General features: G+C 49.4%; 1 protein-coding gene and 1 long non-coding RNA gene across 3 annotated transcripts; one reads left to right on the top strand and one right to left on the bottom strand.

Annotated features, from left to right (window-relative positions):
- The first annotated feature begins 4,448 nt into the window (after positions 1 to 4,448).
- On the top strand, positions 4,449 to 13,881 carry POP4 (POP4 homolog, ribonuclease P/MRP subunit). 2 transcript variants are annotated; one of them, XM_003997960.4, is made up of 7 exons: positions 4,449 to 4,645; positions 6,644 to 6,696; positions 8,534 to 8,757; positions 10,182 to 10,259; positions 10,426 to 10,487; positions 12,094 to 12,195; positions 13,353 to 13,881. In XM_003997960.4, exons 1-7 carry the CDS (start codon positions 4,639 to 4,641, stop codon positions 13,487 to 13,489), a joined length of 663 nt encoding a protein of 220 aa, XP_003998009.1. In that variant the 5' UTR covers positions 4,449 to 4,638; the 3' UTR covers positions 13,490 to 13,881. The 2 variants fall into 2 exon arrangements, with proteins under 2 accessions (XP_003998009.1, XP_019675228.1); XM_019819669.3 differs by lacking the exon at positions 6,644 to 6,696 and having other exon boundaries at positions 4,450 to 4,645.
- Positions 13,803 to 19,501, bottom strand: LOC123382257. Its single transcript, XR_006590357.1, has 3 exons — positions 18,986 to 19,501; positions 16,972 to 17,283; positions 13,803 to 16,254 (listed from the first exon to the last, which is right to left on the bottom strand). It is a non-coding gene; the product is annotated as an uncharacterized LOC123382257 (long non-coding RNA).
- Between the last annotated feature and the right edge of the window lie 540 nt (positions 19,502 to 20,041).

Genomic DNA, 20,041 nt, shown 5'->3' with positions numbered 1-20,041 from the left:
TTTTTGCTATGCCCCAGATCAGGCAAATCTGCACATGGGTCCCTCCATGCTATCTCTCACTATCATAGTTCATAGCCTCAGGGGTGGGTTTCCCATCATTACTGTGTCTCCATTTGCTGTGTCATCCTTTGTTGTGCAGCAGCTGTTCAATCAGCCCTCAGTACTTCTTCAGGAAGAACTCTTCTCTGTGTAGGTACAGATACAGTGTGCCCATGGAAAAGGTGAGTTCAGGGTCGTCCTATGCTACCACCTCAGACTCTTCCTCCTATAATAGCATTTAAAGGTTTTAAAGTATTATAAAAGTATTTTAAAGAGTTGTCTTCCAATTCAAACATCTGGGTCATCTATGGCTCTGTTCTGGTGACTGTTCTCTTGATTACGGATGACAGTTCCTACTTCTTTGCATGGCAGATATATTGCTTTCCAAATTTTAAGCTGTACATTGCATATTAAAGAACAGAGGAGACTGAAGAAAACTAAGAGGTATTTCCATCTCTCTCTGACCTTTTCCTGTCAGTCAGCTGTGCTGAGGGCCTGACCTCTTCACTAAGTCAGATTTTTAAACAGTTTCAGGTCCCCCTCTGGCTTCAAATATTTTGAAAGGGGAAATCTGTCCCCTAAATCCAGCAGGGCTTTGGGATTGAAATACCACAAAAACCAGGTCTCTTTGCTTTCTAACCCTACCCCAATTCCAGTTTGAGGTGATTTTGCATCAGCTCCTTTCTCCCATCCACTTTCCCTTATTTTATACCAGAATGGACTCATACACATGTAAACACACAGCTCTTAGGCCTGGAGCTGCTTCCCCAACACCGAGCACAGGTGAGAACACGGGAGGGGAAGCGTGGGCTGCATGCACACATGCTCCATGCAGCTTGCAGTGATTTCCCCGCAAATCTTTCAAATGCCTCAGAAATTGCCCCTTAAATACAGTGAAGGAGATCTCTTAGGACCTCCAAAGACCCTCCTCTTCACTCAGACACTCCATCATGAGAACCCAAACCAAGCTTTCCTCAGTCGTTCAGCTGAGAATGCAACTTCTTCAGGGAACTGGGAGAATCTATAATGTTACATTTCAGAGATCTAGGATCAAGGTAGCCTTGAAGAATAACTTTCGGATTTTGAAAAAGTTGAGAAACCTGGATTTCAGAAACTGTTATTTGGCCACACATACTAAATGTCATAGTCCCTGCTGCTCAGATTTCTAAATGGTTGGCCTTAAATTGGGAGCACAGTGCTATCTCTTGACCAGAGGGACTGATATATCATCCTCCTGTAAGCATTAGCTCTTTGATTCTTGTAGCCAGAGCACCCAATTGCCAGCAGAAAAGGGCTTGCCTGGCAGGAATGTCCAGTGTTAGCAGTGGAACCTTACTGCCTAGTCTCCTGCAGCACTATTAAGCCTGAGGAATGATTGCTGGTGCCACTGTGTCCAGGTCCCCCACCACCAACACTCCCAGCTCCCCTTATCAATCAATATGCCACGTTTGGGCTAGCATACAGATCAAAGGCAAAGCAGAGTCAGAGAAGTTCTTAATCTTGAGTTTCAGGGACTGTGCCTGCAGCTGATGCAGGTTTATGAGAATGCAGATCATGACGGCTGTCATCTCAAACTGTGTGGTCTGTGCCAGGAGCTGCTTTAACAGGCATCACCTCACTCTATGCCTTATTGGTGTTTGTTTATAAGGCAGGTCCTAATTTTCATAGATATGCACTTATTTAATGGTAGTTGAGGCTTAATCTTTTGAGCTTAAATATGAAACTTTTCTTGAATGCTCAGCCTAACAGTTTGAATGTCTTAAAGCAGCAATCAAAAGAAACATGCATAAATAGAGCAAAATACTAACTGTAGAACTTAAAAGCACACGGATGTTCATTGTAGACTTCTTTCCATTTTTCTGCATATTTGAAGTCTTTCACAAGTTGTTTGGGGGGGTGGGGCATGGAAGATCACTTGCAATGATGCTCTCATTGACTTCCTATGGAACCTTCACAAAGCCACCAGTGGGAAAACACAGGTGTAGCCATGCTTGAGAGTTTATCATTTATAGCTATAAAAAGAAAAACTTAAGTCTTATTTTCTTTGAATAAAATTTAGAAAATAGACAAGAATCTCTCATAAGCTCACTTTCACTTATACAGCCATGAAAAACTTCCTGTATAGGGGCACCTGGGTGGCTCAGTCGGTTAAGTGTCTGACTCTTCATTTCAGCTCAGGTCATGATCTCACAGTTCTTGGGTGCAAGCCCCGTGTCAGGGTCTGCACTAAAAGCAGGGAGCCTGCTTGGGATTTTCTCTCTCTTTCTCTCTCTCTCTCTCTCTCTCTCTCTCCCTCTCTCTTTCCCTGACTCTCCCCCTGCTCACGCTCTCTCCTCTAAATAAATGTTTAAAAACAAACAAAAACCTTCCTGTATAGCAGTATGTCTTTCCAATCCTTTTTGTGTACACATTTAGTTTTGTGTTAATATTTTGTAACCTTTTTAAAATTGGAATCTGTTTAATGGCTGTGTGGTATTCTAATTATTAAGTTCTATAAACGTACCATACTATAGTTCCCAAACCTAATTACTCAACAAAATCACCTGGGAATATTTTTTTAATACAGATTCTTGGGACCCATCTACTAAATAAGAATCTCTAGAGGTACTAAGGAATCTGAATTTTTGAAGCTTACCCTGTGATTATAAAGCATTTAATTAACCTACTTAGTTAGCACATGCTTCATTTATTTAATCCACTACTGTTGAATATTGAGTTGTTTCTGAGGTTTTGCTATTACAAACAACAATCATAATAATATAAACATCTGTACAGACAGGTGTCACTCTACATACATAAACAATTATTTCCTGAGGATAATAAAGTGGGTTTTAAAAAAAAAAATTGTTAACGTTTATTTATTTTTGAGAGACAGAGCACAAGCAGGGGAGGGGTAGAGAGAGAGAGGGAGACACAGAATCTGAAGCAGGCTCCAGGCTCTGAGCTGTCAGCACAGAGCCCGAAGTGGGGCTTGAACCCACAAACCGTCAGATCATGACCTGAGCCAAAGTCAGAGGCTTAACCGACTGAGCCACCCAGGCAACCCTGTTTGTTTTTGTTTGTTTGTTTGTTTGTTTGTTTGTTTGTTTTAAAAAAGATTTAGTGATCAGGAAATTATGAAGTAACTGCAGTTCTGAGAGTGCTCATCCCAACACAAGCACAGAATTCCATGGAAGACTGGCAGTCATCCAAGGATGACTGGACTACTTGAGAATGGGTCAACTGGGAGCTAAATAATCCTAACACCCCTAAAAAGAAGCTCTCAAAGACAGAAGTCTGCCTTCTCCCTTATCTCCATAATCACAAAGGTCCTGCTCAAAAGGGCCCACTTGAGTCTACAGCACAGAAATTGGCTCTTACTATCTTCGAGTGTCTCATGATACTATTTTAAAATTCACATTTAGTAGTTCATATGGTATGGATCCCCAAGAATAGTTTCTTAAAGTTAGTCCCATAAACTCCTAACTATTCTCAGGCATCTTCAAGTGCAATACGTTTAAATGCTGTGTTTCCATTTTGATGGTAATGTACATATATAAGGTTCAGGCTCACCAGGTCAAGCCACTGAATTTCAGGGCCTGAGTTTTAGGTTTAAGATCAAAATGGCACAAGGTAACCATCCAAAAACAAATCAATGTTTCTCAAACTAGGATCTGTGTACATAAATTCTCCGGGTTCCCTGAGAATTTCTTTTCCTTTAAAAGGACTTTATACCTCACCCGAAGTTGAAATTCACGGACTTAAAGTACAGGGACCATATTGCTCAGGCCCAGCACTCAGCAGAAATTCAGCCTGCACACCAGGTCACTTCTGAGAGGTCTGCATCAGGGCTTCCAAGCCACAATTCTTGGACCCTTCTCCAGAGCAGTAAGAATCCTTCCTTGCCTTTTAACTTCCTGACAGACACTAGCGTCTCAAGAAAACGTTCAGACTATCAAGCCCAGCCCACTCACAAGTGTTGGGGAAAAGGAAGCCTGGAAATGGGAAGTGACTTAAAGCGAGATCACACAGCAGGACAAAACTATAACTTAAGCCTTCTATCCCAACTTCAGCGCCTCGGTTAATCTGTAGAGAACGCTGATTAAAGACTCCAACGGACCTCATTCCCACCATTGCCGTCCTCCCCTGGTCCCCAACGTCCCCGCGGTCCTCTTCAAGTTGGCTCGCCTCGCTCTACTCCAGCTCTTCACAAGCAGTCCACAAGTCCTAACCGCAACCCCACGGCTTCTGACCTTCCTCCGTCTATAGGATACGCAAGCTGAAAAACCTCCATACGGGAGATACACCCTTAGGGCCAGCAGCACCTCTCGCCGCAGCGGGGCCCGCTTCCAGGCGCACGCGCTAGCTTAGGTCGACGCGCGTCTGTGACGTCACGGGCGGCGCCATCTGACAGCAGCCCTGCGCGCCTGCGATCCCAGCAGAGTTGGAGCGTGTTCGTCTGGCGATTTAGCGTGCCTTGCGAGCTTGGGCACAAGAAGTCTCTCCACCACAAACTTTGGCGAGAGAAGTTCTGATGGCCGAGGGCTGCTGAAGAAAGTGAAGAAGAGTGAGCGACGCCCGCAGGAAACGTCATCAGAGCGCACCGGAAGCGGCCCGAGGATGAAGAGTAAGCGGGGTGCAGGGCCTCGAAACTGGGGTGGGGTGGGATGTAAGTGGTCGGGGAGTTGGTGCTAGTGGGTGAACAGGGTCACTGCGAAGTCCAAACGGAACTGGTGTGGGAATTGTCCTGCCTTACGTAAGTGAAACTGAGGCCCAGAGTCCCGGTTGGCCTGGCTCGGTGTCTGAGCCAGGTATTGATGGCAGAGCTGGCGGCAGGTCCCCCACAGGGGCCTGCTCAATGGTGTGTGGTGTTAAAGGAGGGCCCAAGACCTTACCGCCGACTGGGCCATCGCCTCTCTATCCACTGCCTCCCACTTGGTGACGGTGGTTAAGGCCCTGATACTCTTTACGACCTGGTTTCCCCTTCTGTAAGGTACTGGTAGTGGTATCTGCCCAGGCTTCCTGATGTTCTGTGAACGACCCTTGTCAGGTGGAAAGCGTTGGGAGCATGCTGGGGAATGGTACCGCTAACCCAGGACTCGGAGTTGAGCAAAGGATAGCGATGCCAAGGAGGGGAGCAAGCACCCAGGGGAGTGTAGACACCATTAAAGCTGGTCTTTGGCTCAGTATTTTCATTTCGATCTGTGCCACTCCCTATCTCTGTTACCAAGTTACGTGTCTCAGCTTATATGAGCTGCAATTTTCTCATGTGCATAATAGGAATAATAACCACTTTAGAGGATTGTTGGGAAAATATGTGTAACTTTTAACCAGGTACATGGCAAGTAATGAATGCTGGATAGTCGTTATGTATATTGCTTCAGAAAAGACTTTCATGTCTAAACAACTGTGACAGTTGAAGCAAAGTCGTTCCTGGGGTGCTCTTTAGAAATAAGTTTTACTCCCATTCTTCCATCTGAGGGAGAGCCAGACTCTGAATATAATATAATATAATATAATATAATATAATATAATATAATATAACATAACATATAACACATTGGTTTGCTTTTTCATATGTACTCAAGGAAGCATAAGGGACCTGGAGTGAGATTGATAGAGCATTGTGTAAACCATATTTTCTAGTCTTTTGACCCTTAAACCAGGCCTTTGTCTTATTCTTATTCCATTCACACCCGTACTCTGTCCCTACAGCCATCTTTTTATTCTTCAGGCAAATTAGGAAATGTGGAAGTTTTTAGAGGTCAAAACCACATTGATCAATATCTATTTTGAGCTTGAATAAAGACCTACTGTATTTTATCAGTTTAGGACACCATCTATTGTATGATACATCCCAATTTCATAGATGTTAAAATGTGAAAAATCTTTTTTTTAACATCTTACAGTCAACAAAGTGTAATATTTCCTACCATCTGCATCCTGGGACTCTCTAGTGTATAACTTTTTTTTTTAAGTTTATTTATTTTGAGAGAGAGAGCAGGGGAGGAGCAGAGGGAGAGAGAGAGAGAGAGAGAGAGAGAGAGAGAGAGAGAGAGAGAGAGAATCCCAAGCAAGCTCTGCGCTGCCATTCCAGAACCCAACGTGGGGCTCAAATTCAAGAACCATGAGGCCATGAGCTGAGCTGAAACCAAGACCAAGAGTCGGATGCTTAACCAGTGAGCCACACAGACACCCCTCTATCATATAACTTTTAAATGAGTTGCTTCATTAGACTTCTAGAGCAACTGTTCAAGCTCCTAACCAAGCTCCTAGTGTGGTCTGCTGAACTGCAGTAGCATCTGAAACTTGTTACAAATGCAGAATCTGGGATTGGGGCCCAAGTGTCTACATTTTAATGAGATCCCAGAGATGCTTACATAAATTAACAGTTGAGAAGCACTGTTCTACAGCACACCTTCGGAACTTCTCAGATGGGTGGTCGGGGGTGGGGGGGAATAAGAGGCATCCAAGAAAGCTTTGAAGCTGTGCTCTTTATAGCACCCAATCTTCTTCTATCTCTAAGTAAGCATAGTTATTTTCATAGTTAGAAAAGTCTTTGCTTTATAGCCATACCCAATAGGAATTATCATTTCTTATTTGTTTGTTTGCTTTAATCCCCCAGGTGTGATCTACCACGCCTTTTCTCAGAAAGAGGCAAAAGAGTTCGATGTTCAGGTACTGTGCATGGCAGGAAGTCTGGGAACAACAGAGGTGATGACAGAATGGCTTAGTACTCCAGTCTTGCTTTAGATGTCCTTTCCCACATCTTACTCCTCGTCTTTCTAGTAGATGTGTTAGGCTCAGCCAAGATCTGTTGTTCTGATGGCCTGTTTCCATATGCTGGCCTCTTCTTATCTTGTTTGGTAAACGAAGACTTCTTAATCTTGTGTCATCTTTCACTGTGCCGAGGTCACTGGACTATGCCCACCTGAAACTTGGCGAAGTGAGCACTATCATTTGACTTTGTCACTGTGCCCCTTTACTCTTTTTTTTTTTTTAACGTTTATTTATTTTTGAGACAGAGACAGAGCACGAACGGGGGAGGGTCAGAGAGAGGGAGACACAGAATCCGAAACAGGCTCCAGGCTCTGAACTGTCAGCATAGAGCCCGACGCGGGGCTCGAACCCACGGACCGTGAGATCATGACCTGAGCCGAAGCCGGCCGCCCAACTGACTGAGCCACCCAGGCGCCCCGATGTGCCCCCTTTACTCTTGAAGAGGGCAGGCAAATCACGTTTCATAAGTGGAATATATGGATTATATTTGGATGCTGCACACATGCTTTGTCAGTTTGGCAGAAGCTCCACTGGTGACTCCTGTTGAGGGAGTTAACATGAAACCAAGATTTTAAAAGATTGATATCCCTTTATCTGGCTTCTCCATGAAGAGGGACTACTTAGGTATTTAAAAGAAGCAAATAATTTTCCTCTCACAGTAATAATGATGATGATCATGAGTCTTTAGTTAGTATCTAAAGGTGCAAAGCTGAAGCCAACTGCCATTTTTACTGTGAGCTACCTTGAGGACGAGGTGAATCACACCTTCATGCCCCCCCCTTGCCCCCTCTTCTCCTCCATAAGAGAGAGCTTATTATTGACACATGAGCTTCAGGGTGTTCGCAGCCCAGTTAGTGCAACAGGGTTCAGGAGATGGCCCAGCGAAGAGGCAAAGCCTCAGTAGACAGTGCTCGCTGGGGCTGTGGCAGACCTAGGACAGAGGCACCTGAATGAGGAGTAGATTGGTGGAGCTCCCAGCTTAAGAGGCAGAGGTGTTTGGAGTTCCTTCAAGAATTATGCGTAGTTATGACAGTTATTTTGCCCAGAGGTCCTAAGAGCCTGTGCTAAGTACAGTGAATTGATGTTCTGCTCTGTGTGGGAGAAGTTGAGCACAGGAGGCTGAGATGCATTGGCTCTTCCTTTCCCCAAGTGGTGCGGGAGCAGACTTAGTGAGTAGCCATGACGTGTCCACGGGGCCAAACCCGAGGAAAGAGGATTGCATCGTGGGTACAGTATCAAAATTCCTACCCCCCAAGGCATGGCCCACCCTGGAGCAGCAGGTGGTGCCAGCTTCCCAAGCGTCAGATCACTTCCTTTGAGGCCATAGCTTGGTTCTCTGAACTCGCCTTCCTCTGGTCATGACTGATTAAGTGTTGTCATACGTTTCCCAAGCTTTTCTCCCTGCCAAGGGTCAGAGAAGTCTTTTCTTCCACATATAAAGGGGTTTTGGTTTTTTTATCCTCAAAATAACCTCTAAGAAGTAGGGCAGGAAGTCGAATTTTGACGTGGCTGTTTTGTGTGGCAGTCACAAATTGGCATTTGAGTGTGACTTTTGCATCTAAACAGCTGTGGGAGCTAACATCCAGCACATGAGTGGCTGTGTGAGGCTCAGTGGACAGATAGATGGGTCCGCGATGGCATCCCGTCTGCGGTTGCAGTGCTGTGTAAGAGGGTGTGGGTTCCAGGGCTGTCCCAACCAGAGCAGTGGGCACCGTGCCACCTTGTCCCTGTGCAGCTTCCGGGCGCCCAGCAGGCCGAGGCCTTCGTGAGGGCCTTCCTGAAGCGCAGCTTGCCCCACATGAGCCAGCAAGCCCGCGAGGACCACCTGCAACGCAAGGCTGTCGTTCTGGAGTACTCTGCTCGCCGGAAGCGAAAAGAGAAGAAAAAAAAATCCAAAGGCCTCTCTGCCAGGCAGAGGAGGGAGCTGAGGCTCTTTGACATTAAGCCAGAGCAGCAGAGGTACGCCAAGTCTTTCCTGCCTTTCTACGTAGGGCAGCTTAATCTTCCCTGTCTCGGCTGGACTTGGGAAGCCCAGCGCCGTTGGCAGCCCCTTTCCTCTTAAGCTGTAGGAGCTTCTCCCACTTCTGCCACAAGGGGGCAGCGTTCCTTTACCAATTCAGACCGTGTTTGGGCTTGGCTTTTAAAGTGAGACACGGTGAGGCTCTTGCTGTTTTAGTGTTTGGCTTCCGTCCTAGCCTTAACTAATGAGACTCGTGCCATAAGTGAGTCTGTTACCCATGGCAACAGGCTGTTTGTCTTTCAGCTTTCCTAGAAAAAGAGGAACTGATATTTCTTAATATATACTCTTTATAGCTTTTAATAGTACTAGACAGAATCATCCACTGGGGTTTTATTGCCAAAGAATGTGCTGCCCACATGTTGTAGAAGTTTCTGAAAGGGACGCATCACTCCGTGGGAGGATGTGTTCCTCCCTCCAGCCGACACTGCATCTCTCCTTGGCCACGGTTCTGCATATGTGCGTCTTAGGACTGGTTTTAGACTCTCACGCCAAGACCGGTAGCCAGATAGCCTCCCACATCCCACAAAACAAAGTCATTCACTTTGTCCGTGGCCCCTGTTGCAAAAAGAGCTGGCCTTTGGGTGGAGGAAGGGGCCGCTGCCTGCCCAGTTTTCCTCGCTGGCTTCTGCACCCATAGAGCCCACTTCAAGTGTGAGCCTGAGGTTCTCACTTTTCTAACCAATAGTGTCATGTAAACAGACTCCCCATGAGGTAACAGGACCAGTACTGATGACCCCAGAGGACAGCCTTTGAGGTCCTCTTACCTGTTCCCTTCCTTTGGTCCCACCACCTGCTCAGTCACCTTCCAGACCCCTGTTACCTTCCATGGGGGTGTACATGACAGCCAGCAACTCCTGTTTACTCCTGGCTTACCGGGTTCAGCTCTTGTAACAGAAGACCTCAAGTAGCAGTGGCTTAAGCAAGATCAAAGTTTGTTTCTCTCATGAAAAGAAGTCTGCGTGAGCACCACCCTGGGCTGGTGTGGCAGAAACCCAGGCAGTGCCTCCCCGGGTGCATCGTGGCTGCTCTGTCATCTGTGGATGTTGCCTCATGGTCTAAGGTGTCTGAGCCCCAGCTGTCAAGGCTGTATCTAGCCAGCAAGAAGGGTGGAGGGGCAAAGGAGGGCAACACCTTCTTCTCACTTAGCCTCAAGAGGGTTCTAGCAGTGAGGAAACTGAGGTTCAAAAGGTGAAGGTACTTGATTTTAGTCAGGTTATCTGCTGTAGAACTAGGATCTGCACCCAGCCCCCAGTGACCCAGGTCAGGATCCTTGGCATCAGGCCATGCTCTGTGTTCTCTCGATGTTATATTGCCCAGCTCATGTCACCTAACTTTTTACTTCTTTCTGACTTTGGTTCCACAGTTACAATCTTTTTCTCCCTCTACATGAACTCTGGAAACAGTACATCCGGGACCTGTGCGGTGGTCTCAAGCCAGACACGTGAGTTGCATTTCTGAAGCCTTGCCCTTTGGGGCAAAACCCAAGTCTTATGATCACTATAAACGCAACCTTAGGAGCCAGTTGGCCACAGATGTTTGTAGACCTGTTTGATCCTTTCAGAACTCTTGATCATGGTGTATGTTAAGGGCTTCTGTTTACCTCCTAGGCAGCCACAGATGATTCAGGCCAAGCTGTTAAAGGCAGATCTTCATGGGGCTCTTGTTTCAGGTAACTTACCTAAGATCATATGGTCACCCGAATGCCCAAGGCATCACTCAGTGGCACCATAACTCTGTGCTACAGGGTTAGACACACTCCTTGCCATGTGGATATTTCCAGACCACCAACACTGAGAGTGGGAGACAACTAGCTACCTAAGCTAGTTATGGCCACTTTTTGGACACGCTCTAAATGGTCTTTGTGTACCTTTCCACCCAAGGACCCCACCTACTATCCCAGAGGGCACAGCAGCTGCTGGCACTTGCCCACAGCCTTGAACAGAAAGTCCCTTTCATCCACTTCCCCATGGTTTTAAATGTCAGCTATGGACTTACAGCTCCCAGGTTGTCCTCTCCAATGCAGACCTTCCCCTGAACATCTTTGTTCATCCTGCTGTCCTGTCCACTGGATGTAGCCACCCACATGTCCATGGGTGTCATAAGCTACACATATCCAAAACAGCTCCAGGCCTCTCCATAAATCAGCCCTTTCCCTGGGGTTCCCCATCTCTGTTCATGGTACCAGTGTTTACCCTGGCTGTTCAGGCCAAAAGCCTGGGAAAGATCACATTTCTTCTTTCTTAATCCCTCACCTCCATCCATCAGCATGTCCTAGTCCCCAAATATAAGCCTCCACCATCTCCCCTGGATTCCTGTAGAAGCTGCTGACACACTTCTCCCCCAACCAGGCAGCCAGAGGGAAGGTTTTATACCAGAAATCAGACCATGTTTCTCTTCTACTTCCTTACTGTGGTCTGAAAGGCCCCTGTGACTTTATTGAACACCAGGTCTAACCACAGTGGCCTGATTTCTGCTTCTCCCACACCAAGCTTGGCCATGCCTCAGGGCCTTTGCATTTGTCCCTTCTCCCTGCCCAGAATTCTGTGTGTTCACAGACTGACTGCTTCTCATTATTCAGGCCCCTACTCAGATGTCACTTCCCCCGAGGGTCTACCATCACTAAAACCCTCCTCCCCATTACCTTGTTCTTTTTTTGTTCATAGCAATTACCGCTGTCAAAACACAGTTTTGTGGTTTGGTACACATTCCCCTCCTACCATTGGAACATCAGCTCCCTGAGAACAGAACCTAGGACAGTCTTATTCACTGCTGTGCCTAGCATCTACCTCAAACAGTGCCAGGCACATAGCAAGCGCTCAGTCCGCTGGCTACACTGGGGCATGGGTCAGGAGAGGTGAGGGGCTGGCTCCCTGTGGGGGCAGTTCACCCTACTCGTTGCTCGATGGCCGGTAGCAAGATTCCATTCTGGCCAGAGTTTGGGAGGTCGTGGGAAGACCATGATGGACAGGTGTCCCTTCAGATTCCATCAGTGACACTTGGCCCCTTCCCAGCAGCCTGTGGGTCTTGGTGGTGCCGGACATACATGTGACCTCTTGGCTCCAGAGTCCTTCCCATGACCCCCATGGCTGCAGGCCCTCCAAAGGACACCTTGGCAAAGCAACCCAGAGGCTACAAAGCCACAGGCAAGGGATTGGGACTTTGACTTCTCATCCAGCTTGGTCCCTGTCGAGCTGAGGAACTTCCCCCTGCCTAGCTGGTTGTGGCTCCCCCAGCACCACAGAGGCCAAGGCTTCAAATGCCCTTTTCTTTTGCAGTCACAAAATCCAAATGCCCCTCCTACGTGGGTGTTACAGGAATCCTTCTACAGGAAACAAAGCACGTTTTCAAAATTATCACCAAAGAAGACCGCCTAAAAGGTACGTAACTGTGTCTCAGGGCGTTGTGGTTTGTGACCTCCCCAGCTTCATCAGCCCTTTACTAGTGGCTTCAGTGGGTCCGTTTGGTCTCTCACGTCAGCACAGATTACAGATACCTGCTGACCATGCAGTCCACACCTTCAGAGGGCATCCTTGCCCCCGTGGCTCTCCCTGAGGCATCCCTGCACCCAGTCAGCAGCCTCGGCCTGATACGATGGAAGGAAGGGCTGTAGGGTCTGCCTCCAGACACCTGAGTCTACTTCTATGATGGAGACCCCCCCCACCCTGCCCAAAGGCTGCTGCCTCTCAGAGGAAGGGGGCTAAGCAGACAATGGGGGAAGCTAAGGTGGTGCCTGTCTCTGGAGTGTTCCAAGATCTTTCCCTTTCTGGTGACCCTTTGGGTCATCCACTTGATGTGCTAGAGCTCACTGTTGTAACAGAGATGGGTGTGCACCACTGGTCTGTCGAGATTTCTATACTCCTTGCCCGCAAATCTGAGATTTCAGAACCACAGTGGGAGGTTTTGGTTCCTTAAATTTTGGAGCTTGGTTTTTCTTGTTGCTGCCTTCCATTTCCTTGTATTCTCACTCTAAACCTCAGAAAATGGTGCACAGGTGTCCCCAGTGAGCACAGGCCATGAGTCCATCTTAAGGTGATGTGGGAAGACCTATTTGTAGCACTTTTTCTGGGAATTTGGCTTGAGCCTTTGACCCTGAAAATTGGGTGTTGAGTTATATCTACGGTCTGAGTAAACTGGCCACATGACCGAATAATGCCCTGTGATCCTGGTACTGCTAACCTTTGTGGGTTTCCCATTTCTTATTAGCTTACTTTTTTTTTTATTTTTTTAATGTTTATTCATTATTTTTGAGAGAGAGAGACAGATCGCGATCAGGGGAGGAGCAGAGAGAGGGGAGACACAGAATCCGAAGCAGGCTCCAGGCTCCGAACTGTCAGCACAGAGCCCGACGCGGGGCTCGAACTCACAGACCGCGAGATCATGACCTGAGCTGAAGTCAGACCTCAACCGACTAAGCCACCCAGGCACCCCTTAGCTTACTTTCTAATACAGACATTTTAGGAATAGTTGCTGCATAAACGTGAACTTACTGTCAGGATTTTTTTTTTCTCATCCTTTTTTCTCCTTTGTTTTCCAGTTATCCCCAAGCTAAACTGTGTGTTCACAGTGGAAATTGATGGCTTTATTTCCTACATTTATGGAAGCAAATTCCAGCTTCGGTCAAGTGAGCGATCTGCAAAGAAATTCAAAGCAAAAGGAACATTTGACCTGTGAGCTCTTTGCTATGGAGGCAATTGTTTGTGACCCCAAGGACTGGAAACACCTGAGTGCCCGCCTTTCGGTGAAAAGATGGCCAGGCCGGTTCTAGTTATAGACCACCTCTACCCCATTAACACTGGAGTTAAGAACAATTCATCATCCGGGAAAAAACATACCACAATGAACGAAGAAGTCAGGGAATGTAGGGATGTCCATGTCTAGGTGATTTTGAACTTGTATTGCTCCCATGAGAGAAGAGACTGGCAGAAAACACCAGGATTACCACGGGTTGACTTGACTAGTGGCATTATTAGATTTTTATTTCTTCTTCATACTTTTCTGTGTTTCCTGAATGGTCTGCGATGAATCCGTTGTTTATGTAATAATAAAATATTAGTCGGCACTAATAGGCTCTTGTTGGGAAGAAACAGTCCCTCCGATGCAGCTGGTTTGGAAGGGAAGTGAGCCGGAGGCTGTGCCTGGGTGGCGGCTTCACTTTCACCCCGTAGACAGCTGCCATCAGGCACCCGATTCCCAGGGTCAGTCGGTGTATCTGACATGTTGTTTTACATCACACCCACTGTCGAACTCCTTGACCTAACTGGAGTTCCCCTTGCTTTTCCAGGGAAGCAGAAGAGTGAGGGGTGACGTCGCAGAGGGGCTTTGGACTCATTTCACTCTAGGGATTAGAACTGGGATGGGACACGGAAGCAGCATGCTGCATCAGGGTATACTTTAATGGCTCTTCAGTACTGGGAGCTCGGACCTGTATACAGAACATTGTATTCCTGTGGCTCTTAGGCTCCAGGGAAGGTAGGCTGAGGGGAAATAAGACTGCAGCTCTGATCTACCAGGCAAGCCTGAGTCCCCAGCTGTGCCACCTCAGCTGAGCCCCTGGTTCCATTCTGCTACCTGAAGCCTTGGCTGTTCTGTCTGACCAGCCCTGTGTGGCGGTGTGCCTCTAGGCCGCTAGCTGACGTCCTTCTAGGCAGGCATGAGCAAGGACAGGGCGTGGACTAGCATCCAGTGTTCAGTATTAGGAACGTCACAGAGCTCAGAAGGACCCACGGCCCCTTTCCTTTTGAGAAGTGGGCTTTTGCCAACCAACCAGAAACATGCCTAGTGACAAACTGGCAGCAAATCCATGAGCTTTCTCTTCCTTTACTCCAGGAGAAGCAACTTTGTCATATGTCCCACTTGGCCTCCACACTGAAGGAGAGAGACACCCCAGGGAGAGGTAAACACCGACTTTATGACGGGAGAGCAGGAAGACCTTGCTCGGTGCCACTACATCCCCCCCCACCCCCCCAAAGGCTCAGAGGGTGCCTGCTTCTGTCTGTGTGGTGTCCTTGCTCATCAGGATGGTCCTGAGGTGGTGTGGATGCTCTCCCCTTGCGGCCATCGCTGCCTGTGGGGCAGGTTTCAGGCCCCAGCACCACTTCCGACGGGCGGCCTGGCCCGGCGACTGAGCCCTGTGCGCTAACAGCCTTGTTTTGCCACAAAAGGCTCAGACTCCGTGCTCGCCTGCCCAGGGCCTTACCACCTGAGAGAGCAGAGCTGGTGTGAACCCCGTGGTCTGGCTGCACAGCCATGCTTCTGACCACAGGGACGAAAAGACGCTGCTCTGAGCGTGTACGTGGTCCCTTTATTGCCCGGGCTTCCACTGAGGGAATGGCTGCTTCCCATATGAAGTGGCTCGTCCTTCTGACCATCTGAAAGTGCCACTCTGGTCACAGCATAGGTGCTATAACCCCCTAAAGCACATTGCTCTTGCCTTCCCCTCTGTAACGTAAAAGGCGGCCAATGTGTAAATACACAGTTGCTTTCCAGAAAAGTTGTTGGTGCCACTTGCCACATGAAATCTGTTTTTCATTTGGCGCAGACTCAAGTTCTCATGTGAGTGGCTGTGTAATTGGTAGACTTCTCTCCCCCTCTCCCCAAGGACACTTGACAAGAACACTCACCTGCCATGAAGCCGCTGCTGTGCATGCCTGTTTCTAGGATGCCCTGTGGTCCCCACAGCCCACCTGGGGGCCATTGGGTCCTGTGCCCTAAGGCCCATTACATCCTCCTAGGCAGAGAAGGGCCCAGGCCCAGCAGGACACTGGCTCTAAGTGAGCATCCTGATGAGGCTGCACTAACTGCTCCCCAGAACAAGGCCTGAAGCCCAGGGAAGTGGACCAGGGCTGGCCATCCTCCCACAGCTGTGGCACAAGGTTTGTCATGGAGGCCAGTGTGGTACTTTGTGGTCAAGCCTCCCATCTCCCCTGTGCAGGGGGCAGGATCCTGGTGAAGCTGAGGCCTTGAATGTGTAGGCCAGTGTGAGACACAGCTAAACCCGCCTCACGCATAAACCTTCATGTGCTGGAGAGACTTGTGCTTCCCTGGGTCTCAGGGGGCTGCAGGGCCAGGAGACATCAGCCCAGGGACCCACTATTCTCCAAAAAGTGAGCAGACCCTAGGGCCCTTTACATTCCCCAGGGCCGACTCTGTGGAGGATGGGGCCATAGCACAGGCCTACAGAGGACAGGCCAAAGCCTCTCCAGGGGAAGAAAGGGACAAAACACCTGGAGGGGAAAGTGAGGGGTGGCCTGGGTCATGGCCACTGTGTTAGCTTGGGCCGTCCTAACAAAATACTGCAGGTGGACAGTTTCAACAACAAAAAATTCTTTTCTCGGGGCTGAAAGTCCAAGATAAGTTGCTGTCCAAGTTGATGTCTGGTGATAGCTTTCTCCTTGGCCACCGTCTTGTGTCCTCACATGGCCTTCCTCTGTGCATACCTGCGGGAAAAGAGAGAGAGCAATCTGGTGTCTTTCTCTTCTTAGACACCAGTCCTATGGGTTAGGGCTCCACCTTTATGACCTCATTTCACCTTAGTTAAGGCTCTATTTCCAAGTACAGTCACATTGGGGGTTAGGGCTTTGACAGGAATTTGTGGGGATGTACTTCAGTACATAATAGCCACGGAGCTGTCCCAACCAGAACAGGAGGCCCCAGCTGGAGTCCCTCAGGCTCCAACCCCCACACTGGCCCGGCCTGCCACACCCCTGTTCAGGGTACTTGCACCACTAGCTCATCCAGCCAGTCCATCACCACTGGGTCCCATGACTGGCTCGTACAGGAACTTAGGTCCAGCTGCCTCTCCGTTGCCAGATTCCCTCACCCTGACACCAGGGCCAGGCACAGTCTGGTGGGGGAGGACGTATGTGCACAGGTGGCAGGATGGACAGTGAGGACCCCTGGAGGGGGAGGCTTGATCCAGGCAGCTGTGGGATGTGGAGAGTGGGAACATAGGCCTGCAGAGAGTCATGGAGGACTGAGGAAATCACCTCCCCACGAGGCTCCGGGCCAGCAGGAAGAAAGGGGGGAAGGGGTCACGGGGCTATGGCTACCAGCCCCAAACCCTAGGAGGTGCCTCAGGTTCTGTCCAATTCAGTGGAGGAGAGAGATACTAGGGAAGTTCTAATCCACAGGGCAAGGTGTGGAATCCCACTGACCCATGCGCCCAGTCCAGAAGTCTCTGGAGGCCTCCCTGTCAGCCCCTGGCAAATGGGGCCATGAGACTGGACCAGCATTTCCTGAGGTGGGGTCCTAGAACTTCTGTGTGAGGGTCAGCAGGACACATGTTAAAGCAGCCAGCCCCTGGGCTGCAGACTCCAGCTTCGTGTTTCCCCCACACCGCAGCCGGCTCCTCTAGTCATTGAAGTTTGAGGATCGTGGACTCCAGATGGTGTCTAAAGTCTCTTCCAGTTCTGGCGTCTGGACTGTGATTTAAGATTTGGGACTCTCAGGATGGTGTTTCCTGGATGCTGGAAAAGATTGTCAAATGACTGATCTCTCAGGTTCTGAAGAGTAAACATGAACATTCCCCAAAAAGCCATAAATTATGGTAAAAAGCTTTCTTTCTGGACAATGGCTTTCGTTTTAATTTAGTTTGCATTTCTTAGCTATAATGCCTAATTAAGACATCTGTTAAATGCCTATAATATTAATTTAATAGGGGGGGTTCTAATAGAACTGTATTGGAATTGTCCATTTAATTAACCTCATGGGCCTTTAATGGATGTCTTAAATAGACATCATTAACAAGAGTGCTAGACAAATTAAAATTAGAGTCAATAACATTCTTGGTAATTTTTCCTGAGCTGTGAAGGACGAGCATTGCTAAGTAGACAGACACAGAGACGGGCGGCACAGAGGAGTGGCAAAGCTGGCATCCCCAGCAGGGACCCAGAACCTGCAAGGCCCCAGGTGGGAATCAATCATTCTGTGTCCTGGCCTGCCCTTCATGCACCTTCCACAGGCAAAGCTTGCTGGCCTGGTCCTTTAGAGTGAGTCCTGGATGGGATTGGGGGGCGCGAGGCAGGGAGGAAGATGGACCTAAATGCCAGGTAACTGCATGGATCACATGAGAGGGGACAGACAGCCGAGGGCAGGGTACAACAGGCTGTGCTGGGTGGGTAGAGTGGGGTGAGACAGGATGAAACGGGGAGCGTGCCCATTGTGCCCCCACTTCTCCACTGAGCAGTCTCACTCAGGTGAACTACATTGTTCAGAGTGCGGTCCCCCTCTCCACATCTCACGTGGCCTCTCAGGGCACCTGACTGGGTTAACCAGTCCCTCCCTCCTGAAGCCCTTCTGTGTCCACACACTCCCTGGTCCCCTGCCTCCTGGCCACTCCCTCTCTGCCCTTTCATGGATCCTCCTCCTCTTCCAAGCTTCTAAATGTTAGAACGCCCTGAACTCCATCCTTGGACTCCCTCCCACCTTTCCCCATAGCCGGTCTCACCCACATCTCCCAACACACTCGGCTTAGAAGATCCTATCAGCAGCCTAGCTTCCCCCAACTCTCGACCGGAATCCAGAACTTTATTGTCTGCCTCCCCTAATTTGAGTGTGAGCTCCTTTGAACTCACAATGACTGCTTTGATGGCTGGTGTATCCCCAGTGATCTAGGAGCACTCGCTGACCTGGAACGGGTACTCAGTGAACAGTTGTTGAGGGAACGGAAGCCACCGTTCATTGACCTGGATATGCAATGGCATCCTGACCTGACGTGGCTGCACAAGAATTATCGACTTTCTCCGAGTGCACTCCCCCTTCAGTCCCACCTCGGTGAATGGGCTCTGTCTCCAGTTAACCCAGGAGCTCTGCCAGAAACCCAGGAGCTCTCCTTGACCCCTCCCTTGTGTTCACACCTGCCCCCTCTCTGATCTGTCGTGATGTCCTGATGGCTCTCCCTCCACCTGCTCCTGCTCTCAGCCACCCACCCACCACTTCACAGCCACAGCCCCTCGCGGCCTCCCTGCCTCCACGTGTGGCCCCACCACAGTCCAGGCACCCTTTGTTAAGTGGGGCCGCCTCTTCTGCTCAAAGCCCACAAGTGACTTCCCAGTACACTTAGCATTAAAGCCAGCTTCTGACCAGGGTCGTCGAGGGGCCCCCCAAGACCTAAGCCAGCCTGCCTCTCCCACCTCCACAGTGTCCCGCCCCTGTGCCTTTTCTACTTACCTCTGTCCCACTCAGAGCGTTGGTACCTCCTGCCTGGGACTCCTCCCCTGGGCCCGCAACCACAAGGCAGCTCCCTCTTCCACATTCAGCTCTCCACAACCGGCTGGCCTCCCTCTCAGAGGCCCCCACACCGGTCGCTTAGCAGTGTGACCTCATCTCCCACTGCATGCAGCACTTCCCAGTAACCTTTCCTGCTTGTTTATTGTCATTTTCTTCCACTAGAATGTAAGCTCCATGAGCACTAGGACTTGGCCTGTCTCGTACACCATTATATCCATTGTAACCTGTGTGCAATCTAGAATGCTGCCTTCCTCATAATTAGTGTTCAGTTAAATACTTGTCTGGCCAAACACACACAGTGAGCCAAGGGTGGGGCCCTAATGGTGGATAGGGGCTGGTGCACACGGCAGCCCTTCTGTGTCAGAAGGCCTCCCCACACCTCCATCTGGCCCAGACGGACGCCTCCTCCTCTGTGGCTTTCCACAGCAGAGCGGCATTGCGTCCTGAGACCCAGAGGCCACCCCACCAGTTTGTGCTAGCAGGCACCCAGACAGCGGCCGTGCCCAGGTGCCACGCAGCCCTGCCCTTCCCAGCTGCCCAGCCAGATGGGCTTTCGCTCCCTGAACAGCCGTGACATGCGTTGTGTGGGGCAGGCACTTTCTCTGTCATTTCCAGCTGTGCCCATTGGACCTAGGGTGTAGGTAGAGGCAGGTGTGGCTGGTGCTGGGCAACCCGGCCCGGAGAGCCTGGCATAACAGTCAGAAAACCCAAGTTCAAGACCCAACTTACTCTTGACCTTCATTTACAAGCACAAATGACATGAATAAGGGAGTGTGGTGCTTATGGTAGATTCATTTAATCTATGTGAATTAAGCTGTACCCCCTGCCAGAAGCCAGGGGGAGGGGCGGGGATAGAGCTCCCAGTGCCCCGCCCCTCCGTTCGGTGGACTTTTGCCTTGCAGTGGCTGAGGTGGAAAAGCGTCCTTAGTCGCTCTTCGTCTCCCCAAAACGTGTGTGACCGCGATGGTGTTCCTAGTAACACAGGACCTAAACCAG

Source organism: Felis catus, chromosome E2 (genome assembly GCF_018350175.1).
Source record: "Felis catus isolate Fca126 chromosome E2, F.catus_Fca126_mat1.0, whole genome shotgun sequence".
In the NCBI taxonomy this organism is placed as follows: Eukaryota; Metazoa; Chordata; class Mammalia; order Carnivora; family Felidae; genus Felis; species Felis catus.
The sequence above is the reverse complement of the archived record's forward strand: the minus strand, read 5'-3'. Positions and strand labels throughout refer to the sequence as shown.

Bases quoted from the DNA above. Each gene is read 5' to 3' on its own strand.
- POP4 (XM_003997960.4), top strand. The intron at 10,260-10,425 runs GTGAGTTGCATT...TTTACCTCCTAG, and splicing joins GGTGGTCTCAAGCCAGACAC to GCAGCCACAGATGATTCAGG. The intron at 10,488-12,093 runs GTAACTTACCTA...TTTCTTTTGCAG, and splicing joins TCATGGGGCTCTTGTTTCAG to TCACAAAATCCAAATGCCCC.